At 39.0% G+C, this 24,987-nt stretch overlaps 1 protein-coding gene across 2 annotated transcripts in view; it reads right to left on the reverse strand.

Moving 5' to 3' along the window:
• Positions 1 to 429: 429 nt before the first annotated feature.
• LOC105870545 (amine sulfotransferase-like) overlaps positions 430 to 24,987 on the reverse strand; it is a 50,393-nt gene continuing 25,835 nt past the window's right edge. For both annotated transcript variants that reach the window (XM_012763190.3, XM_076002728.1), the window contains exons 2-7: positions 17,948 to 18,099; positions 15,698 to 15,906; positions 12,376 to 12,502; positions 11,391 to 11,485; positions 9,908 to 10,094; positions 430 to 1,173 (exon numbers count right to left, since the gene is read on the reverse strand). In XM_012763190.3, coding sequence (XP_012618644.1) covers positions 1,046 to 1,173; positions 9,908 to 10,094; positions 11,391 to 11,485; positions 12,376 to 12,502; positions 15,698 to 15,906; positions 17,948 to 18,089 — 888 coding nt within the window. In that variant the 5' untranslated portion in view covers positions 18,090 to 18,099 and the 3' untranslated portion in view covers positions 430 to 1,045. The remainder of the gene's footprint in view (positions 1,174 to 9,907; positions 10,095 to 11,390; positions 11,486 to 12,375; positions 12,503 to 15,697; positions 15,907 to 17,947; positions 18,100 to 24,987) is intronic.

A 24,987-nucleotide genomic window follows, 5' to 3' on the forward strand; every position in this document is an offset into this window, starting at 1 on the left:
CATTGGGGAAGGGAGAGTTTCTTCATTATATCGTGTTGGCAATACTGGCTAACCTTATACAGATCAATAAAAGTAGACCCTTATTTCCCACCATGTACAAAAATCAATTCAAAATGGCTTAAAGCCTTAAATCAACTCAGAGATGACAACATCCTTAAACTTAAGGAATGAAATTATAAGACTTCTAGAAGAAAATGTTGGAAAAACTCTTATAGACATTGGCCTAGGAAAAGAATTTATGAAGAAGAATGACCGCAAAGGCACTTACAGCAACAATAACAAAATAAAACTAAAAAAATGGGACCTGATCAAAATAAAAAGCTTCTGTACAGACAAGGAAACTATCCTGAGAGAAAACAGACAATGTAGAGAATGGGAAAAAATATCCAACAGAATTCTATATGAGAATTCATAACATTATTTCAGATATTTATTTGCCATGGTTTTGATAAAAGAAATCAAAGCAGAGCTATGTATACAGAGTCAACTTATTTACTCACAATTTTATGAAATATAATAACATCTATTTTAAGCAGTAAGAAAATGGTGGACAATTCAATAAATGATGCTGCATCAACTTGTTATCTGTAAGAAGAAAAAATTGACTACTGTTTTTACACCATTGGAATAATATCCAAATAAAATTAGATATGATCCATGAATACCTAAATACATTTCAGATAACAGTCCACCAAAGTAAAACATAAACCATACAAACCCTGAAATGAATGTTTGACTCATGTTTTTCTATAAAATTAAAATTCTGAATATGTCAGGAAGATCATAATCAGTCTATAAGTAAATGTAAAAGTAAAGAGTACAGCTCTCCATGATTATATGCCAAAAAGTTATGAGTAATCCTCAGTGGATCAGAAAAGGAGGAATCCCTGGACATGAGACACTCTCCTCATGGCAAAAATATAAAGCAATTAATATACATTAATGAGTGAGATTTTTCAATGTGGTTCAGAGAGTCAAAGATTTAAGTGTAAGATTTAATTTATTTCCTGCTGAAGGTGTTTTCTTGACATTCTGTGTGTTGATCTTAATTCTGTGTTTCATTTACATCCCAGATGAACTGCAATGGAAAGTCTTTCATCTGCTTTTGGAAAATCTTGTCAAATCTTTCATTCTGCTTGACGGTCATGTCATTTTTCCAATCTCCAATGGTGCCTGGTAGAAAATAACAGAAAAATTGCTTCAGTGAAATTTTGTAGTGTACTGAGGGGCAAAACAAACTTATAACTCAGTGCTGGTACAAACATTATTTCCACTTTTATTTTTCTACCCATTAAGCTCAAAGGCAGTCCTCTACCTGGCTAAGAATCTTCCTCTTTTTTGTTTTTTATTTCAGCATGTTTTAGGGGTACAAATGTTAAGGTTACATATATTGTCTTAGCCTCCCCTCCCCCCTCAAGTCAGAGCTTCAAGCCTGTCCATCCCTCAGAGGACGCTCATCGCACTCATTATGTATGTGTATACCCATCCCCGCCTCCCCCCTCCCACCTGCCTGACAGGCATAAATGTTATTCCTATGTGTGCACTTAAGTGTTGATCAGTGAAACCAATTTGCTGGTGAGTACATGGGATGCTTATTTTTCCATTCTTGGAATACTTCACCTAGTAGAATGGGTTCTAGCTCTATCCAGGAAAATACATGAGGTGCTATATCATCATTGTTTCTTTTAGCTGAATACCACAGATAAACACACTTATCATTGCAATTTTACTATAATTAGGTATAATCATCTCCCTCATTCTCATTGTCAGCACCTGGAAAATTGAAAATTACTACAACTTGATCACTGTTTTGTTCCAAGATCAAATAGGTTCCTGTATTCTATAGAAGTCTCTTAAAAATTAGGTAAGATAAGTCATCCCTGAGATAATACTTACAGGTAAAGACTTGGATGCTCAGAGAGATTTTGTGAAACAGCCCAAGATCACACAGTTTCTAATGGCAGAGCTGAACTCATGACAGCTTTACCACATTTACTTGCGAGTTAGCCTTAAACTAAACTTCGAAAGACACGCAGTTGTCATGAGGAATAGTAGGTGACACAAAAAGAGGCAAAAGAAGAAAGATTGATAGGAAAAACAGGTTGTGCTGAAAACACACTAAAAACTGAAACAAATGACTGAAGCACTGAATGAAGTAAGAACACAAACACCTAGTGCAGGACAGCTAAAGCCACAGCAAACGATGATAAGGTGGATAAAATCAAGGAGAGTCCTGTATGAGTCTCTTTAGAATAAACACATGACTCACTTCCACAAAAACACTTTTCTCACTCATATTTCTGATAGCCATAATGGTCTCTCATTGTCAGGGTTTCCTAAGGACATACAAACACAGAATAATGTCGTCTTTCAAATACAAAATACAAGTGTGGTGCTAACAGAGGTGGTCAGTGGCCTGAGCATCTGGAAGACAGTTGGGTGTATTTGGCCTAATGGCAATGGGCGTGTCCCACTTCTTGTCAGCTCAGTGCTACCAGTGCTTCAGGTATTTCAATAGAAGGGGAAAGGACACACCAAAGAGACCATGGGAAGGAAATACTAACTTAGAGAAATGTAAACCCAATATTTATTGCTTCTTGACATAAGATATATAACTTTATGAAAACATCAACTGCTAAGAGGGGAAAAAATGGCAGAGTAGAGGTAATTTTCCAGACTTCTGCTCCCAGAGAAGGAGACATAGATCTTGGTCTCCTACACACGAGTGGATCTTCCCACTACAAGGACAGCGTTGAGAATCTGCAGAGGTACAGCGCAGGACTCCCATAAAAGGATAAACAAGGTGACAGGAAATAAGATTGCGTTCTCTGGAGAGTGCAAAGCAAACAATAGGGTGTGTGGGAGGGCGCTGGCCCTCCAGGCCAGGTGGTGAAGTGGGATCAGACCCACAGGAGAACTCCTTGCTTCCCCATTGACCTCCACACCCACCCAGCCAGAGACCTGTCTGAAACTGGTGCGAAATCGCAGCAGGAGAAGAGGGTCCTGGAGGGTGCGGTTGATGGTGAGAGGCGGCAGCGTGGTCTCCCCTGAGCCCTGTGCTAGGACGGCTCCAAGACAGAAAGAAACTGATCAGCGCAGACCTGGGAGGTGGTTAGAGGTCTCACCTCCGGTAACCTTCGAGACTAAGAGGGGGCTCTAAGCTGGAACTGCCCCGGGTGAATAAAACTGCACAGGGTGGGCCAGTAAAAGCGTGGGCTCTGACTGAAGACGGGCGGGCAGGCGGCATGGAGGAACCTGCGGGGCATCCTATTGACCCAGGCCCCCAATGTGGCACTGGCTGCACCCTGATCAGTCGCCTCAGTACTGGTGCCCTATGAGTGGGCTAGTGATCGCCATTGAGGAGGTCCACAGCCCAGCTGGCAGCGGCCAAGTCCCCTACCCCCGCCCAGATTAGAGTCTCTCCTGGCAAATCCCGCCCCTACACAATCTGCAGTCGGCTCCTCAGGCCTGGCTCCATCAAGGATCTACTGAGAAGTCTAACAGCCGAAGGGAGTTACAGCCACTAGGGTGCAGGGCATGCAGGGCAGCCTGGGGAGATACCGCCTCCCCTCAGCCCGCATCTTTCTTGTCCAAAGTGGTAGGCTCCACCCCTGGTGGTGGGGCGAGACAAGAAAACCCACTCTCTCCAAAAGCTACCCCTGTCAGGGGAACCTTCCAAGTGTGGTGGAAGAGCTTTCCCCAGTGGTTGATCAAGAAACCACAAAAAGTAGTCGACTGAGCTCTAGCAATCTACCCAGGATAGGGAGGACCCAATGCAACTAAAAAAATCAAGCCGAATATACTCCCCCTACGAGATACACCAACTCTCAAGAAATGAAGCCTGAACAAACCCAAAACACTAAAATGACAGAAGAAGAATCCCAAAATTGGATTGTTAAAAAGCTTAATGAAATGCAAGAAAAAATGGATAATCAACACAAAGAAACTACGAAGAAGATACAAGAATTGGAAGAAAGGTTCACTAAGGAGATCGACATCTTGAAGAAGAATCAATCAGACATCCTCGATATGAAGAATTTATTCAGGAAAATTCAAAACACAGTGGAAAGCCTCAAAAATAGGGTAGACCAAATAGAAGAAAGAATCTCAGAGCTTGAAGACAACTCATTCAAATCAAATTAATCACAGAGCTAGAGCAGAAAAATAAGAGACACGAGCAAAGCTTACAAGAATTGTGAGATTATACGAAGAAAAATAACCTGCGGGTCCACTGGATTCGCAAGAAGGAGGAAGAAAAAACCCAAGGGTTAGATAAGCTTTTTGAAGAAATAATTGAGGAAAACTTCCCAGGTCTAACCAGTAACCTAGAATTAGAAATACAAGAGGCCAAAAGGACTCCTGGGAGATACAATGCAAACAGGAAAACACCATGCCATGTAGTCATCAGACTGACCAAAATATCAACAAAAGAGACCCTCCTACAAGCTGTGAGATGCAGGAAGAAAATTACATATAAAGGAAAACGAATCCGAATACCTCCAGATTTCTCAACTGAAAAAAAACAAGCAAGGAGGGAATGGAGACCCATTTTCACTCTTTTAAAACAAAATAACGCCGAGCCTAGAATCTTGTAACCTGCAAAATTAAGCTTCATATATGAAGGAGAAATTAAGACATTCTCAGATAAGCAAAGTCTCAGAAAATTCACCAAGACAAGACCAGCCCTACAAGAAGTCCTCAAAACAGTGTCACACACGGAACACCATAATAAAAACTCACGAATATAAAAACAACCAAAACCCAAAGATTAAAGGCCAGATATTACAATGGCTCAAGACAGAAATCAAAGCAACAACATCCAACCCAACAGAATGAACAGTAATCTACCTTACCTATCAGTTCTCTCAATATATGTGAATGGCTTAAACTCTCCACTCAAGAGCCATAGGCTGGCTGAATGGATAAGAAAATACAGGCCAAGTATATGCTGTCTTCAGGAAACACATCTAACCTGCAAAGATGCATATAGACTAAAAGTAAAAGGGTGGAGATCAGTATTCCAAGCAAGTGGAAGCCAAAAGAAGGCTGACGTGGCAGTTCTAATCTCAGTTGATTTAGTTTTTAAACAAACAAGCCGGGTGTGGTGGCTCATGCCTGTAATCCTAGCACTTTGGGAGGCCGAGGCGGGTGGATTGCTCAAGTCAGGAGTTCGAAACCATCCTGAGCGAGACCCCGTCTCTACCAAAAATGGAAATAAATTAATTGACCAACTAAAAATATATATACAAAAAATTAGCCGGGCATGGTGGTGCATGCCTGTAGTCCCAGCTACTCGGGAGGCTGAGGCAGTAGGATCGCTGAGCCCCGGAGATTGAGATTGCTGTGAGCCAGGCTGACGCCACGGCACTCACTCTAGCCTGGGCAACAAAGTGAGACTCTGTCTCCAAAAAAAAAAAAAAAAAAGTAGTGAAAGACAAAGATGGTCATTATATAATGGTGAAGGGCACAGTTCAACTAGAAGACATAAAAATTTTAAATATATATGCACCCAACTTAGGTGCACCCAGATTCATAAAGCTAACCTTACTGGATCTAAGCAAATGGATTAATAGCAACTCCATAATCACCAGAGATTTCAACACCCCACTGACGGCACGAGACAGATCCTCCAAACAGAAAATTAATAAAGAAATAATGGACTTAAACAAAACTCTAGAACAACTGGCTCTGACTGACATTTACAGGACATTCTACCCAAAATCCACTGAATATACGTTTTTCTCATCAGCTCACGAGACATTCTCTAAGATTGACCATATCCTAGGACACAAAGTAAACCTCAAGAAATTTAAAAAAATAGAAATCATACCATGTATCTTCTCAGATCACAGTGGAATAAAAGTAGAAATCAACATAACAGAAACTCACACTTCTACACAAACACGTGGAAATTAAACAACCTCCTACTAAATGACTACTTCATAAATGAAGAAATCAAGATGAAAATAAAAAAAATCTATGAAGAAAACGACAATGGAGAGACAAGTTATCAACTCCTCTGGGACACAGCTAAAGCAGTTCTGAGAGGAAAGTTTATTTCCATAAATGCCTATAACCAAAAGTCAAAAAGATCACAAATAGACAATCTAATGAAACAACTCAAAGAGCTGGAAAAAGAAGAACAGACCAACTCCAAACCCAGCAGAAGAAGTGAAATCAACAAGACCAAATCAGAACCAAATGAAATTGAAAACAGGGAAGCTATTCAGGAGATTAATAAAACAAAACGTTGGTTCTTTGAAAAAATAAATAAAATTGACTTGTGATTGGCAAGGTTAACGAAAAGCAGAAAAGAGAAATCTCTGATAAGCTCCATCAGGAAATAGAAGATATAATTTATGAATACTACAAAAACCTTTATGCACACAAACTAGAAAATGTGGAGGAAATGGACAAATTTCTAGAAACACACAGCCTCCCTAGGCTCAATCAGGAAGAAATAAATTCCCTGAACAGACCAATCTCAACAGCTGAAATAGAAACAGCAATTAAAAATCTCCCTAAAAAGAAAAGTCCCGGTCCAGATGGTTTCACACCCGAATTTTACCACACTTACAAAGAAGAACTAATACCTATCTTGCATAAACTATTCCACAATATCGACAAGAATGAAAACCTCCCCGACACCTTTTATGAAGCAAATATTACTCTGATACCAAAACCAGGAAGGGATGCAACACAAAAAGAAAGCTACAGACCAATATCCCTAATGAATATAGATGCAAAAAATTTTCAACAAAATCTTAGCTAACCGAAACTAGATGCCTATCCAAAAAATAATCCATCACGACCAAGTGGGCTTCATCCCAGGGATGAGGGTTGAACGTACGTTCAACATACGTAAATCTATAAATGCAATTCACCACATAAACAGAAGCAAAAACAAAGACCACATGATTCTTTCAATAGATGCAGAAAAAGATTTTGACAAAATTCAACACCCCTTCATGATATGAACACTCAATAAAATAGGCATACAAGGAACATATCTAAAAATGATACTAGCCACATATGACAGACCCATAGCCAACATCATACTGAATGGGGAAAAATTGAAATCATTCCCACTTAGAACTGGAACCAGACAAGGCTTCCCACTATCTCCACTTCTATTCAACATAGTGATGGAAGTCTTGGCTACAGCAATCAGACAGGAAAATGGAATTAAGGGTATCCAAATAGGGGCAGAAGAGATGAAACTTTCACTGTTTGCTGATGATATGATATTATATTTAGAAAACCCCGAAGAGTCAACTAAGAAACTCCTGGAACTGATTAATGAATTTAGTAAAGTCTCAGGATACAAAATCAATACACAGAAATCAGAGGCATTCATATACGCCAACAATATTCATATATGAAATCAGAGGCATTCATATTCTCAATCAAATTGAGAACCAAATCAAAGATTCAATTCCCTTCACAATAGCAACAAAGAAATTAAAGTACCTAGGAATATACTTGATGAAGGATGTAAAAGACCTCTACAGAACAATGAAACACTGAAGAAGGAAATAGCAGAGGATGTAAACAGATGGAAATCCATACCATGCTCGTGGGTCGGCAGACTCAACATCATTAAAATGTCTGCACTACCCAAACTGATCTACAGATTCAATGCAATACCTATTAAAATCCCATCAGCATTCTTCACAGATATAGAAAAAATAATTTTACGCTTCATATGGAATCAGAGAAGACCCCAAATATCAAAAGCAAGCCTAGGCAACAAAAATAAAATGGGAGGTATCAATATGCCAGATATCGAACTATACTACAAAGCTGTAGTAATTAAAACAATCTGGTATTGGCACAAAAATAGAAATATTGACCAGTGGAATAGATCTGAGAATCCTGATATAAAACCATCCTCATATAGCCATCTAATCTTTGACAAAGCAGACAAAAACATCCATTGGGGAAAAGAATCCCTTTTCAATAAATGGTGCTGGGAAAACTGGATAGCCACTTCTAGAAGGCTGAAGCAGGACCCATACCTTTCACCTCTCACAAAAATCAACTCATGCTGGATAACAGACTTAAACCTAAGGTATGAAACTATTAGAATTCTAGAGGAAAATGTTGAAAACACTCTCCTAGACATTGGCATAGGCAAAGAGTTTATGAAGAAGTCCCCAAAGGCAATCACAGCAGCAACAAAAATAAATAAATGGGACATGATGAAACTACAAAGCTTCTGCACAGCCAAAGAAATAGTCATGAAAGTAAACAGACAACCTACAGAATGGGAGAAAATTTTTCCATCCTACCCATCTGATAAGGGGCTGATAACTAGAATCTACTTAGAACTCACGAAAATCAGCAAGAAAAAAATCAAATAACCCTATTAAAAAGTGGGCAAAGGACTTGAACAGAAACTTTTCTAAAGAAGACAGAAGAATGGCCAACAAACAAATGAAAATATGTTCAACATCTCTAAGCATCAGGGAAATGCAAAACAAAACCACAATGAGATATCACTTAACTCCAGTGAGAATAGCCTTTATGAATAAGTCCCCAAACAATAAATGCTGGTGTGGATGCGGAGAGAGAGGAACACTCCTACACTGCTGGTGTGACTGCAAACTAGTTCAACCTCTGTGAAAAGCAATATGGAGATACCTTAAAGTGATACAAGTGGATCTACCATTTGATCCGGCAATCCCATTACTGGGCATCTACCCAAAAGGTCCAATGACACTCTACAAAAAAGGCACCTGCACCCAAATGTTTATAGCAGCACAATTCATAATTGCAAGGCTGTGGAAACAGCCCAAGTGCCCATCAATCCAATAATGGATTAATAAAACGTGGTATATGTATACCATGGAGTACTATTCAGCTCTAAGAAACAACAGTGATATAGCACATCTTATATTTTCCTGGTTAGAGCTGGAAGCCATACTACTGAGTGAAGTATCCCAAGAATGGAACAACAAACACCACATATACTCACCAGCAAACTGGTATTAACTGAGTAGCACCTAAGTGGACACATAGGAACTACAGTAATTGGGTATTGGGCAGGTGGGAGGGGGGAGAGGGTGGGTATATACATACATAATGAGTGAGATGTGCACCATCTGGGGGATGGTCACGCTGGAAACTCAGAATTGTAGGGGGGAGGGGGGAAAGGGCATTTTTTATACCTTAAAATTTGTACCCCCATAATATGCTGAAATAAAAAATAAATAAATAAAAAAGAAAACATCAACTGCTATGCCTATGTTTATAATTCTATGTAATACTATGTTAACAAACATGAAATATAGTATGGAATGATAAAGTAACTAAAATATTTTTTAATTCTAGTAATTGTATGAAAAAATCCATGTATTCTAAAAACTCATTCTACAGAGGCCAGATAAATGAAATATAAATATAAATTTTTAACGTGTTATACTAGTTTAATAAAAGACATGTTGCAGTCATCCCAATAAAAAAAAGAATAGCCAATGTGTCTTGTTCTTTCACCACAGTCAGAATTCCAGGATAAATCATGGAGATAGAAGAGAACAAGTGATGATCAATAGGCTTGTCAATATTTCATTGTCAGCTGTTGTGGCTCTGTTTAGTATGGGGAATCATATAATCTTAAATGAATATCAATTTGTTGGCAGGTAGACACTGTGCTAGACATCAGTAGATTTTCTGTGGCCATAGAGTTTGTGAGCTTAGGTTTCCTATCAGATAACCTTCATGAACCAGATAATGTAGTCACATGGAGAGCACCAGGCAGACATCATGTGAAAGAAACTGAGTAGAGAAGGGCAAAGGCCAAGAAGGCTCCACTGTTTGAAACTCTACAGGAAACCCTGGGGCTATACTCTGTTCCATCCACACCACAGTGGAAAACAGCTGTTCACTCTTCACTGCTGAGCTTCACCTTTGCGAAGAAAATGGCCTTCTCTTAGTTTTGGCCCAAAGTTCCTGTAGAGTGTGCTTTCATTGTTTGCTAGTGGGTCATCCTTCATGTTCTCAAATGAGGCCTGTTTCACCACGCCATCCAAAGTCTCCTCACTCAGGTCTTCACCCAGAAATTTGCAGAGTTTTAACACAGAACTTCTGAGATCCTGAAATAAATCACAGTGTGATAGATTATACAAATTGTTGGAAGGGAGAGATATGCAGGTATCACAGATAAATATCATTGCGGGAGTGAAAAATGTAGGTGCTTCAACTGGTATTCAGTTTGGAGTTGGACAGTGCAACTTGACTTTCTTCTTCCATACTGGTAAATATTTCATTTATCTGCTGTTTGAGAGTTTAATTAGGTTAATTGCACATTTTTCATTTTCTCTGTGTTCACTTAGCAAAGTTTCTACTTTCAGGGACTCTCCTGGGTGACATGGGGATGGGAGAAAATCAGTGCTGGGAATTGAGTCCAAGATCTAGGGAAAGGGACTGATTGTGGAATGGAATACAAGAAAGTTACAACAAAGAAGTGATATTACTCTGGGTCTTAAAGGAAAAATAGTAATTTTATAGGTAGACAAAACTGGAGATATGCAGTGTGAACATAAGAAAACAAATACACAGTACTGTAGTTGTATGGTATGTATGAGATATCAGGCAACAAAACATTTAGAAACCTGGTACCCTCAGATTGATGGAAACAGACCTGGGATGAGAAAGTAGGAGACATACCTGGAGAGATGGGCGGGACCAGACTGTAGGGAGGCTTCAAATTGGCCACATCGACTCAACTAGACACACACATTAGACTCAACTTTGGCCATTGAAACAGAAAGAGGAAGTCAAATGTAAGAAATTTCTGAGATTGACTTTCATCTTGGAGCAAAGCTGAGAGTAAACAAGAGAACCAGTCCCTCTAACCAACTTTCTTATAGTTGTGAGGATTGATGTCACTGATATAGGACATATGACAATATGGAAAGGTAGAAAATGTTTGAAACATTCATAACACCCTTGAGGTGCCATGCCCAGCCTCAGGATAGCCAACCTCTACATCTCAGTTACTAAAGAATAGACATTTTTGTATATTAAGCCACTTATAGTTGACTGTCCTGGGAGCCAGATTCTCACAACAAAACATAAACATTTTCTTGTTTATGTAATATTTTTTATCTTTTTTCATTACACACCATTCTGTTGAAGGATGGCTTTCATGGATTCCAGTGAGTGGGCTGCTCTGCTAAGTACGATTTTTTTCATTTAATTTTTCATGCAATTCTTAACTAAAGACAACACAGATAAGGTGAGTGATACCAGAAAAAAAGCCTCATATTAAACTTAATCTTGGATCTCAAATTCCACATCATTTTCTGTGTGTTGTGGTCATGAACAATGATTAAATAGTCCACACTGGGTTAGAGCTTACATAAAACACAAATGTGATCCCATCTCACCTTCTTCATCTCTTCGTACATCATGAACTGAATATTGAAGTTGTTTCTGTGCTCGTACCAACCTCTGACATGGTCAAACCAAAGGCCTCCTACCACTGGGGGAAGAAGAGGTAAGTAATTAGGTAAATATGTTGAGTGGGTTGAACAGATTATGACCTGTAGGAATCTCGAGGAACCAAAAAGGAAACAGATGTCTGTTGGTAGTTTCTAGATTTTCCTTGCCACATGTTTATTGGGGAAGCATTTAGCTGCCACCAGGGAAGAATTTTACAAAATCAAAAACAAGTTAGTGTTTTAAAATGCAGTTTTTATGAACAGAAAAGCAGCCTAGAGTGAGGAAAGACAAAAATGGAGAGCTGTTCAAGGAATTATTCTTCTCCATGGTACTCCTCTACCTGTCCCCAAACACAGAGAGAGAGAGAGACATTTCTCCTCTCCAGGTGCCAACGTAGAGTCCCAGAGGTGTTATTTTAGCTTTGCCTAGTGGATAATTGCCTAAGCTTAGGCGTCCTGTGTGATATTATCATCTCTGTCTCTGCAGGCCTTGCTCCTTCTCACCCAGTTATGTTAGATCCTTAGAAAAACAAATGGGAAGGGAATTCTGAGACAGAGTCCTCTGGGAGGTGCCACATGTAAGATGAAATGACAAAGCAGTAAAGCAGTTGTGATCTCAACTGAGCTCCCTTCTTAGCTGAGATAGAACAGACACCTCCGTGTTAGGGAAACACTAATCTGTCTTCACTCTTTTCATGGTAAGTGATTTTGTAATCTAGGCAACCTCTTGAGGATGGTTGAGACTAGAGGAATTGGCATGAATGGCAGGACTTGGTCCTTCTAGAAAATCATTCCAATGGGTTGATACATTGACCACTGTCTGCCACTCTACTCTATTTTCGCCAACCTCTTCCCCCCCCCCCATATTCATAAAGCCCAAAAACTCATCGCGACACAGCAAACATAGTATTTGGGTGTTAATATCAGTTACCTTTCCCTTCCAAAAATTGTTTCATAAATGCCTCAATGGTGTCTACAGCTTTAAATATTGGATAAGTGTTTACATAATGAAAACAAGAGCACATAACATCCTTAGGGTTTCTGTATATGTATACAATCTGCAAAAAAAGAAAAGAATGATGGTTTCTGATGCTTTAATTTATCATATTTTCTTCAGAATACATTTCACTTGGGTTAAACACATTATTTTTAGCTTTCATAATTCTCTGTCCTGAACATTCACAGTTTCTCCTCTATACTTAGTGCTTCCCCTGCTCTGCAACACCAGATACATCTCAGAAGTTACTTCTTCTTGTCTCCCCGAGGCAGAAAGAGCAATTTCGCCCCAAAATCAACTGACTCACTAATGCATGTGAAAATACTTCATTAAAAAATATGAGAGAATAGCAACAATTTACTAAAATGGTTTAAACTCAAATTATAAAATTTATGGTTTGCTTTAGTCATCTTTTAATATAAGGTTTACCTAATTTTTATTTGTATATCCTTATTGAATCAAGCACAAGTGATTGGCACACAGAAGTTACATTCTAAGTATTTTTTTGCTTTCAAACTATCAATAAGTAGAGAATTTGATGGGGTTTTTTGTTTATTTTTTGTTGTTTGGATTTTTTTAGGCTAGTCAAGTGAAACAGTGGGAATGGATAAGGAACCCAGGAATCGTTTATTTGTTGTAATCAAATATTTGTAAACACCTCTGCACTCAGATAAGCCTAGGAGATTTGTTTTTTAAAATTGTCCACCATAACAAACAAATTAATTCTGAATAACAATTAACCAATCCAATAGTATTTAAATACAAAAGATCATCAATATCTACTCTGGCTGATTCTATATCTGCACAGAATATTCAGGTGCTCTGGATAAAATTGTATGCCTATATCTTTGTTTTTATTTTTATTTGTTTATTTTTTGAGAACAGAATCTCTCTCTGTCACCAGGCTAGAGGGCTACGGTGCTGTGGCATCAGCCTAGCTCACAGCAACCTCAAATTCCTGGGCTCAAGTGATCCTCCTTCCTCAGCCTCCCATGTAGCTAGGACTACAGGTATGCACTATGATGCCCAGCTATTTTTCTATTTTGAGTAGAGATGGGGGGTCTCACTCTTGCTCAGGCTGGTCTCTAATCCCTGAACTCAAACTATCCTCCCACCATGGCCTCCCTGAGTGCTAGGATTACAAGCATAAGCCATCATACCTGGCCATATATCTTTGTTTTTAAATTAAATGTATGACTTTTGTTGCTCCTCTGTGAAAACTTCCAAGTTTGGTACAGAGAAGCTAGCCCCTAATGCTGTGAGATGAGATGATGGATGCAGGGTGCATCTGATCCTGATTCTCCTCATCCCTGAGTAATCTCTTAATGCAGTGAAGTACAGTCCTTCACCCATGGGTTATCAACAACGGTTGATATTGGTGGAAATGAACAAATGCTTCTTCTGGGCTTGAGAAAAATAACTAACTCTTTTTCAGTTCCTTGCTATAATTGTTTGGTTATAAGAATGCTTCCTGTCATTTTTTAATTTGGTTATGTAAAAATGACACACATAAAAGTAGTATCCCTGAGTTCCTTGTGCCACTTGTCCTGGTTGTGTCCCTCTTATATAGATAATGACATATGTTCTTAACACAGGGAAAGTGGGAGGAGAAGAGGTGTGAGGAAAAAATAAAAGGTTCTATTTGAATCTTTTGAGTTTGATATGTCTATTAGACAAACAATGGAAAATATTAAATAGTTTATATCAGTCTAGAATTGAGGAAAAAGTCAACTATTTATACATTATATTTAACTTGATGTGATTGGATAATATTACCTACCAGTTATCTACACAGGGAAAAGAGGAGGAGAGGCCAAATATCTGGGAATCATCAGCACTGGGAGGTTGGACAGAGGAGTAACCAGTAAGGAGGAAGCAATAATGCCTAAGCATGTTATTATTGGTTAGAGAAAAGCCCAAGTGATGTTTTCTGAATAGCAAGGATGTCTAATTTCTCACAAAGCAGGAAAGCCCGGAATTAGTTTGGAAGAGATTCAGTTAACCTATCATCTCAGAGTTGTCATCAGGGAGTTACAGTCTCCCTGCTTTTCTACTCTGACAAGCTGACTCTCGTCCATGTCTGAGCCATCACTGCTTTTTCTTCCCCAAGGCCTCTTTAAAGAGTGAAGAGACTTTCTTGAGAAGATCCCCAGTAAACTCATTTTCCTGTGTCATAGGCCAGAAGATTATTACAATTGGAGCACCCTAAAAGGAATAAAAATCATTGGAGGCAACAGCCAAATAACCAGGGGCTTGAAGTCACACTTTAAGTTCAGGTGATTTCTTCATTCATTCTTTCAACCAATCCACCTGCCAGGCACTGTTCTACACACTCTGAACACAGCAGCGAGCACACCTATACCTTTGCCATGAAGGTGCTACAGTCTGGCCAGAAACATTAAAAACAAATGAATACCCAAGTATATATCAGATACCAATCAGTGGTGCCAATAGATGCAGGCCTGTTATAGAAGACAGTGGCTAAGGCGGGTGAAAGATCACAGGAGTCTAAGAACACCAGGAGGCAGGGAAGGGCTACCACCAGGCTGAGGCAAGTGCAGAGCCTGAGTTATGAACTATAAGGAGGCCCTCACTCTCAGGATTTTGCAGGACTGATTCTGCACTTGCACAAACCTGAGAACATGGGCCTCCTAAAATGCTGACCACAGCTGCCTTGTTAGTCTGTGCCTTGTGTGGCTCTGTCAGAAGATCATTTCTATGAACTTTTCCAATCACATGAGGGACAGGCATAGAGCTAGAGAGAAAGGTAGAGAGCCAAGTGCTGACATTTTCAATAGATGGTGGTCACTGATCCAGGGAGGAAGTTACAAAGGGAGAGAATGTCATTATACAGAAGAGTGACTTGGTCCTAAGTTCCCTCGATCTTCAAAGTAACTAGGTCTATGGGGAGAAAGGAGCTTGAGAATTAGGTTGGGAGTGTCAAAGGGAACCTGGGAGGGCACTAGGGGTGTAGGAGGGACAGGAGTGCTCATGCGATGTGTGTATGTATAGATGCCTATTAATGCTTAAATTAGCTCTATTACCTACACAATTAGGAAAGAGACAAGATGAAAAATCAAATTCAAATATTATAACAGAAGAATGCAGATGTGTGCTGAAAATGACAGTATGTAAAATACGTTCAATTTCATCCTTTGCTACCAGATAAATTATTATTATATCAGTGTGAGGAGGTACGAGGAGGTAAAGAAAGAGAGCAGTTCTTTTCAGCACTCATAGTATTTCTATGCCCTACTTTGGCTTTTTTGTCTTTCAGCCCTCTTGGAACCAAGTAGTATGGGAGGTGGGTAACAAAGAGACGAGGAGATGGTCTTTTGCCAAAATCTATATGTCCAGAGGAGTACTCAAGAAAGGGGACACGATGAATTGTTTCCAGATTTTCCGTTCTTTTGCGATGTTCCTCAAAATAAATCAAGCTTAATATTTGCTGAGCCCAGATGGTTCCTACAAAAGTAATAATTTTTTTATTAATGCATGGCTTTCAGAAAAATATATATAACCAGTTTTCTTGTCAAATAAAGTTTGTTATAACAGTATGATAATTTCATTTATGCAAAATGACTTAAGGCTAATGGAACATATATTGCTTTTCTTTTTCCTTTTAGGATGTTCGATGCAGGTTTCTCACCAGGTTTATCCTTTGATACCTTTTTAAACTTTCTTCTGCTTCATATATGGTACCTTTCAAATTATCTTCTATGCTGACTTGTATATTTTTGCCCTCAACCTTATTCTTGCAGCATTAGCTAAGATAAACACAGACAAAAAGAATTGCAGTGAAGAAGTAACTTTCTATTTTCCCCCTTTCCCCATGTTTACCTCCTGATTGTTGATTAAGGAAATGGTGTTTAATTTTAATACCTGCAAAAGGGCTTTTGACACCAACATGTAGACAGAAATGAAAAGTTAGTAACTGAAGTTTGACCGTTGGCTTGTAAAGGGGACTTAAAAAAAGTATTTAGATTAATTATGATTAGAGGGAACATTTAGTTTCTTATACTTCTTTTGTACCCTTAATTATTTGGATTCAAGATTTAACACATTCCTTGTATATAGGTAGTGTTTCTGCAATTTTCGGTCGAAATGTGTTGAAATGATTGGTTTATGCCACCAAAAAGTCACAAGGTCCAGTTGGATATTTATCAGATTTCCACTAGGAGAAAAAGTATTGCTTCTCAACAATTCTCATCCTAGACCTCAATTTCAAAGACTATTCAATCACCCCTGGTGAGCAGCTGAACCTGGTAAGATCACTGTTGAACATACATCCCTTGATGGCAGGTACAGGTGATATGGACCTTACATGTTCCTCTTACTACCTAAATATTGGTGGCTGTAGTCTTCAGTGTTGCCAGGGAAGACTATGACCACATGTGCCTACTTGCTGTCATATCTGGACCAAATATTCCACTGAAAATTCATTGATATGAAACTCTACAGAGTTTCTTACATTCTTCCTTCTTTCCCAGATAACACATACTGCTTTTAAAAGAGATATCATCTCGTTAAGTCCACCAACTCTGGTATGGGACAGGTTGCCAATGCTGAAAAGAGGTGGCCACAGGTCTGTAGATATTGAAGAACAGGAGACCTGGAAGAGTGTGTTCCCCATGCAAAAGAGTCTACCTACATTTCTTCTCCCTCCTCTCCTTATTCCTTATTCTCCCTCTCTCTCCTCTCCCCTCCTCTGCTCCTTATTCTTCTGTTTCCACTTCCCTTCACCCTCTCCCTCCCTGTTTTTCCACATTTTTGTTCTTACCCTATTAGGATGTCAGATGTTAGAGTAAGGAATCTTCATCTTTCCCTGCACTAAATGACATATTACCATCACTGATTCATTTCAGTCCCTCATTTATCTACTTGTATGTTCCTTTTATTCCCACTTCCTACCTCAAATGCTACACCTACTCCTATCATTGCAACCAGTCAATTGGTTTTAAGGTGCATCTGTTTGCTTGAGTGTATTCTTTTGAGATGTGTACTGTTGTGAGTTCTTATAAAAATCACAGGCATGGAGACTGACAACCTTTTAGGGTTTCCATACTTGAATTTCCATATAGCATGTTGCTTTAATCAAACAAACCATTCTATGACTTAGAGATAATTAAAAATGTTTAGAAATTATTCTGTAATATGATAATTAGTATGCCAACTTTTCTCCTTCTTATGCTCTTCAAATATACGTTCCATCCTTGACTAAATGCTAAATATTCTTGCTTCCTTTCTCATCCTACCTGAGTATTTAGTGTTTGATGTTATCTTAAGTTTAAAAGTTTTAACATTTTGCCCATTCCAATGCCAAGTAAGAAATAACTAATAACGGCATTGTAAGAAACCTATGTCACCAGATATTGAATAGTGAGTTTTCTATTTACAAAGGAGTAACACTATATGGCCATATGTAATACTAGTGAAAAAACTAAATTCTCATAATACAGAAGTATCATTTTATATCTTAGATTAGCTATTGGAATACTGAACTTACCAGATTTGGGGTATGTGACTACGAAGATATCATCATCTCTAATTTCAAAATCATCTAAATTTTCTAAAAAGTCATTATCAAATGCTTTATGGTGAACATAAAATCCTTTAAATTTCAATAAATCTGTTTCTAAATCTTCCATAATGCAGTACCTGCAAAAGACATATAACATTCTTTGAATGAAATTTAGATGAATTTTTATCTTCTTTCCATCAGCATTATTGCCTTCCAGTCATATATTTAGAAAAGAAATTGATTATTTATTTTTTCCATAAATATATATAACATTCTAGACCTATAAACCAATGCTGGGTGTGTGTCACTTGCTCCAATCCCCAGGAGCATGTTGCTCAAGGGTTGGGTCATTGTTTTATGTGTATATGCTCCACTCACATAGCTACAGGGAGGAGAGCTGAAAGTATTTATCATAAAAATTTCAAAAAATGGTGTTATCAGATGTTTGGTATATATTCCATTATAAACAAATATAAGCATTGTATTTAAACAGGTATGAGAAACATTTGTCTGTTGTAGTAGATGAATAATCCTTTATCAGCTGAGTCCTTTATGCTTTTTTTTTATTATTTTGATCTGTAACTGAAGTATGGGGGCTTAGCTTTTAGCAATTTTATAGAAGCTTTTCTTTGTATATTTTCTGGAGTTATGTCCTTATATTTTCTGACAACTTTTTACTAAAATATGATTTTATGTCTTAACTTATTATTTAGAGCAATTGGGATAATAAAACAAGGAAGTCACAGATATAAATATATTGAAGGAAGCCTGGGAAGTTGAAGATGACCAATTAAATTGTCCATAATGAGAAAATAAACATTGGGAGAAAGTAAGAACATGAAATAAAACATTCAAATAGTGGGTCAACATGAAAAGTGATAGAGGGAAGATTTTAAACCAAATCTTGTGAGTCATCATCTATATATATTTTACCTTGCATTATTTTATTATTTTAATATTGGAAATTCTGAAGATTTATTAATTAAGGAGTTCTTCATAGGAAGCTCACCTTTTCTTCTTCTTTCCAATTTGCTAATTATAGGATTGAAATCAAGAAAAGCATAAGAAATGCACAATTTGAAAGCACTTAGCAATTCCATGTAGCTTAGGCAAAGAGTCAGTCCAACAGAAAAGGAAATAAGTAATTTAAAAAATATGTTTAGAAAGAAATACTCTGACTATGTATCTTAATTTTGATAGCTTTTCCTCTAGAATTATATTTATGAAAGATCAAAATTAGTTGGCACCATCAGCATATGTTTCTTGCCAAAGCAAGGAACAGGGAGGGAGGTGGGAAGGAGGACAGCAGAGAGACAGAGACTTGTTCTGTCACTAGAGTTACTTAAAAAGCCTCTTTTCTGTCCCCAAGTGTTAAAGCAAAATGGCCTAATTTTCCTATATTAGAGATTAGATTTGGGCTCTACTATTAATTACTCCTAGAAAGAAGTAGAATTCCATGAAGAATAACCAAATCCATAGCTTAGGATCAGAACAATGAGGATGAAGCTGTGAGATCATTCCCTTATCATAAAGTAAACATAATTTCAGTGCTTTTGGAGTAATGCTAAAGGGACAGAAGATCATAACAAGAATGGCTAGTGACCTAGGAGCCACTATTTGAGTATGAGAAGGCAGAAAATGATTATAATCATCTAGAAAAGTAAACATGATTTGAGGAGCATGAGTTGATGTTGATGGTATTTAAGGAAGGAACACAAATTTAATGTGATGTGCAAGACATTTCCAAACCACTAACAGACATTCCATGACTACCACATGGAATTCTAATCAATAACCAGGTCATCAATTACAGAGTATTGGTTAAATTAGACGATATGCTCAGAGTGCATTTTAAAATGTATGTGCTGTTCAGGGTTCTTCCACCACACTTGGGAGGCTGCACCCTGAATAGCACATATATTTTGAATTGCCTCTATCAAAAAGTCGCAAAATGACAAATGTTGGCATGAATGTGGAGAGACTGGAACACTCTTACACTGCTCATGGGACTGGAAATTAGTACAATTTCTCTGGAAAGTAATTTGGATATACCTCAAAGAGCTAAACATAGAAATACCATTTGATCCAGCAATCCCACTACTAGACATCCACCAAAAGAAAAAAGACATTCTATAAAAAAGATATTTGCACTCGAATGTTTATAGCAGCACAATTTGCAATTGCAAAGATTTGGTTGTGGGGAGAGAATAGTTGAGAGTACTTGAGTCAGGCCCGTGAGATCAGCTGCTTCTCCCCGTGGAGCCGAGTCCCTAAGATAGTGGTCGCCACAGAGGATAAGGAAATTGATAGGCAACAGAGAGTAATAAAAGAATAGACAGAGGCTGAGGTATAATTTATGGTTTTATATATATATATAAAACTATAAACTATACCTTACCCATATATATATATATATAAACTATACCTTAGTTTATAGGTATAGTTCTTATGTATAAAAGTTCTTATGTATAAAGATCAGATATAACACAGAGGGAAGTTCCTGTGGGACTGGCAGATCTCCACAACTGCCAGCAATATGGTTAGATTCATACAGATTTTTATAATCACAGACATCAATTACCAGTTGTCAGGGTAACATATTTGTATATCAGGGAATACAGTTGCTAGGGGATACAGGTAGTAGGTTAGGGTCAAAAGTCCTCTCAAGGGGTTTCTAATCTATCTAGGTGAACAAACAGGTACAAAGTCTTCAGGGGCTAGTTTCTAAGTTCTAAGAAGTAGTTGTCAATAAACAAAGGTAAAACAAAAGAGGTATAGTGACTCAATATTTATCTTTGATTAGTTATGGTGAACTTAAAGGTAGACAGAGAGCAGGAAGCCTATCTCTAATAAAACAGATTTATGACCACTGGGGCGCTTCTCTGGGCAAAGTGCACTCATTGTCTCCAGCTCCCATTCTGTGTGCCATGTTTGCCTTGTCTTGTCTTTCAAGACACAGGGAAGCTCACAGATTTTGGGATACTGGGAAGCCTTCCTAGAAAACATCCCTACCGGAGATTTGAGAGCTCTCCCATGATAGCAGCATTTAATAAGTCAACCATTGAGTCCACATATTCCTTCAGGGCAGAACCCTGCAGACTCCTGTTTTTGCCTTTAACATAGTAATATTGGGTTGTACAATAAAATAATTATCTTATGAGCCACATTTCATTAATTCTTCAATCATGTTTTCCCAACATGTGGAAACAACCCAGGTCCCCATCAATGTATGAGTGGATTACTAAAATGTGGTATATGTATACCATGGAATACATCTCAACTACAAAACACAATGGTGATCTAGCACCTCACATATTATCCTGGATAGAGATTGAGCCCATCCTTGGAAGTGAGGTATCACGTGGATGGAAAAACATGGACCACGTGTACTCTCCATCAAACTGGTACTAATTGATCAACAATAAGGTGCTCACATAGTAGTAATACTCACTGGGTGCCCATCAGGTAGATGGGGTCACAGCTAGGGGGTGGAGCGGGTGGGTTGAGTAAACCCACAGCTAATGGAGATGGAGCAGTCTGTATGTGGGAAGGACACTCTTGTAGCCCTGGCTTGAGTGAGGCAAATGCATTTTATGTAACCAAAATGTTTTTACTCCCATAATATCCTGTATAAAATGAAATGAAATAAAATAAAATATATGTGCTTAATTCATTAGTTTAGATGGAGGGAGAATGAAGATTATTAACACAAAGAATGTAGAAAATTTATAGTGGCTTTTAGCATTGAGAGAAAAAGTTGTAAAAAACGTGTAAAAGGTAGAGGAATGTGAGGGATTGAATGTTTGTCCCTTGCTATCTTTTCACAGGGTGAAACAACAGTACCGGATGGTCACCAAACTAAAATATGGTTACAAATGCATCTGGGAAAGAGATTGTTCATGATCTGGAATGCCACTTGATTCTGATAGATCCAGTGGATTATGCACTATTATGTGAAGGAAAAAAAAATGTACAGAGCAGGCTTTTGGGGAATGCATATACCCCACACCTAAGCCCTACCTGAAGCTAAATTGGATTGGAAGGAGCACAGGGCATGTGACATATGCACGATTACACATTATGGTATTTTGAGGTGTAGAATTAGAAATATTTTCAATCACAATCTTTTAAAATGGCACATTTGGGATTTTAAAATGTTTTTAATTGTCTATTTCTTGATGTTTTAGAAACCAAAAAATATATGAAAGCAAGGGAAATTGCCATTAACTGGAAGTAGCCAAAGAGAAAAAATATTTAAATGTAAAGCAGGTGGTGTAGCAATTAATGATTCTGTAGAGAGTGGCAGGGAGGATATAAATAAACTTTTCTTATTCATTGCAATATATAATGCAAAAAGAAATCTGTCTCAATGTTTATGGTAGCAGGAAGACATTGTGTATGATTGCAACAATTGAGCCTTGTTCAGAGGGAATTCACATTTAAAGAGATTGAGGTTACTGAAACCCTGTTTAGAATAATACAGAATGTTGCAATAATAGAAAACTTTATTTTTTTCTTCTAATATTTTTCTATAGCACTAGGATATAATGAAACTAAACAAAATGGCAGAAGGGCAATACAAATGAGTTCTTTTTTCTGAGAAAATGAAACGTCAAAAAGACTCAAAAATCTTGGGAAAAAGTTGACTGTGCTAAGTAGATCAATAGTAGGAGTAGAATAGAAGACAAACAAGCTGGATCTGATATCTAGTTCTACTGTCACATAGAAATTCCACTGCTTTATAATCTAGTTATATATAGAATCTATATGTTTTTTTAGACAGAGTGTTGCTCTGTTTCCAAGGCTAGAGTGCCATAGTGTCAGCCTACCTCATAGAAACCTCAAACTCCTGGGTTCCAGGGGTTCTCCTGCCTCAGCCTCCCAAGTCACTGGGAACATAGATAAGTACCAACATGCCCAACTAACTTTTTCTATTTTTAGTAGAAAGAGGATCTCACTTTTGCTCAGGCTGGTCTTGAATTCCTGACCCAAGTTATCTTCCTGCCTTAGCCTCCCAGAGCGCTAGGATTACAGGTTTGAGCCACCGCACCTCACCTATAATCTATGTCTTTGCCTTAGTAGAGTGTGTTTTTAAATCACTAAATAGATATTTTGGAGCTACATCATTGCTAGGTCTGTTGAATGTCAAAACAAAACAGTCACACAATAATTTTGTTTCTAATAGATTAGAGGGGGTATCTTAAGCATATTTAGGGTAGTGTTTGGAAATCACACCAATGAAACTGCATGTAACTAGTATACAACTGACACAAGAAAGAAGCTACTACCATAGGAGTTATGTGAGAATTAAGAGTTAAACTCTCATATAAAGGCAAGTGAGAAGAAGAATTGTGTTGTTGAAAGCAATCTAAATCACTCTAGTGAGTAGTACTCCCACAAGATTGGCTTTGAGGAATTGCAGGGAAGCTTCAAGGGTCAAGCAGTGCTGGGAAAAGGAGGAACGTGACTCAGTGGATTTGCCACAATGTTCCAAGAGTCTGAGTTGTACAGCAGGGATTTTAGCACAAGCTGGCTGCACTCAGCGGCCAGCCAGTGATCTGTCCCACAGGGGGACATCTTCTCCCTCCCTCACTGACCCCCACACCCATGAAGATAGCAAAGTGCCTGAAGTCAGTGGGAAGAGGTAACATGGGTGGTCAGAGGGTGTGAAGAGGAGACAAGAGCGGCAAGCAATTTGAACTCTCCAGTGCACTGTGTGGGAACTCTTTGGATGGGGTGAGGGGGGTCTGTACACACCCGCGGCTTATGTTTTGCTTTTGGAGGGGCATTAAAGTGGAAAGATCGCTCATTTGGCTGAGTTCTCTGGTGGACTCCGGTGGCCCAAGCTCCACCAGTGATGGGGAGGAAAAGCGAGAGTGTTAGCTCCTGGGCAGAACCTCCCAGGGGACTCCGGTGGCGAGGGATGGAAAAGGGAGAGTTTACACTCCTTGTTGGAGCCTCCCAGGGGACCCTGGCCGCTCAAGCTCCACAGGTGATGGGGCAGAAAAGGGAGAGTGTTAGCCCCTGGGCAGAGCCTCCCAGGGGACTCGCTCCTCAGTGGAGCCTCCTGGTGGACCGCAGTGGCTAAAGTTCCACAGGTGAGGGGGCGGAAGAGGGAGAGAGATTGCTCTCTAGGCAGTGCCTCCCAGTGAGGTTGGATGGTCCCCATTCCACCCAGCCACCTGTGTTTTTGCCTAAAAATTAGACCCCGCCCTAGCAGGGTGGAGTTGGGAAGGAGACGAATTCCAACCGTGAGCTGGGACAACAGTACCACCCACACTTTCTTGTGTTTTGGTCTGGGTGCTTCTGTCCAAAGCTACAGACTCCAACCCTTGGCAGTGTTGTGAAACAAGCCATTTTTCAAGGTGATACTGGAGGTTGGAATGCTACTTCATCCTGCTTATTATACACGGCTGGCCCATTTTTCTTCAAAGGGCCAGATCCCACCCCTGAAATGGTTTAGCAAACCTTCTGTAGACCACTACCCAACCTGAGACCCATGGCCATCTCCTGGATGCGACTTAGTAGACAGGGCCTCCAGCCAAAGGATCAGCCCCCAGTCTTGGAAGCACAGAGTGGTGAGGGAGACCACTTTTAGGACTAAGGCATGCCTGGGTTGTGGAGGGTCCTGGTCCGTGACCAGGCCACTGGTATTTCCTAGGGAAGGGCCTGACCCTCCTTTGCAGGAGCAGAGCATCCAGGTAGGTTGCTCTGTTCTGTGTCCCTCAGCGGCCCTGAGCAGGGCCTCTTCAACAGCTCTGAAGCTTTTACTTTATATCAACCAGATAAACTCCATTCTTCGAGGGGCGGAGTAACAAGAGTTGATGCCCTACTATGAGTTGGTATGGATCATCTGATAAAAACAGAATACAAGGGCTTGCCCTTGGTATCCAGGCAGTTGCCAAATTACAGGCTTATTTTCTGGGAAGGAAAATCTCAACCAGAATCCCTAGCAATTGCACCAAAAGACACCTCCCACCAGGTGCTGCCCCATATAAGCAGTGAAGGTTCTCTGAATAAATTTT

The sequence above is a fragment of the Microcebus murinus genome, chromosome 5 (assembly GCF_040939455.1).
Source record: "Microcebus murinus isolate Inina chromosome 5, M.murinus_Inina_mat1.0, whole genome shotgun sequence".
Classification (NCBI taxonomy): Eukaryota; Metazoa; Chordata; class Mammalia; order Primates; family Cheirogaleidae; genus Microcebus; species Microcebus murinus.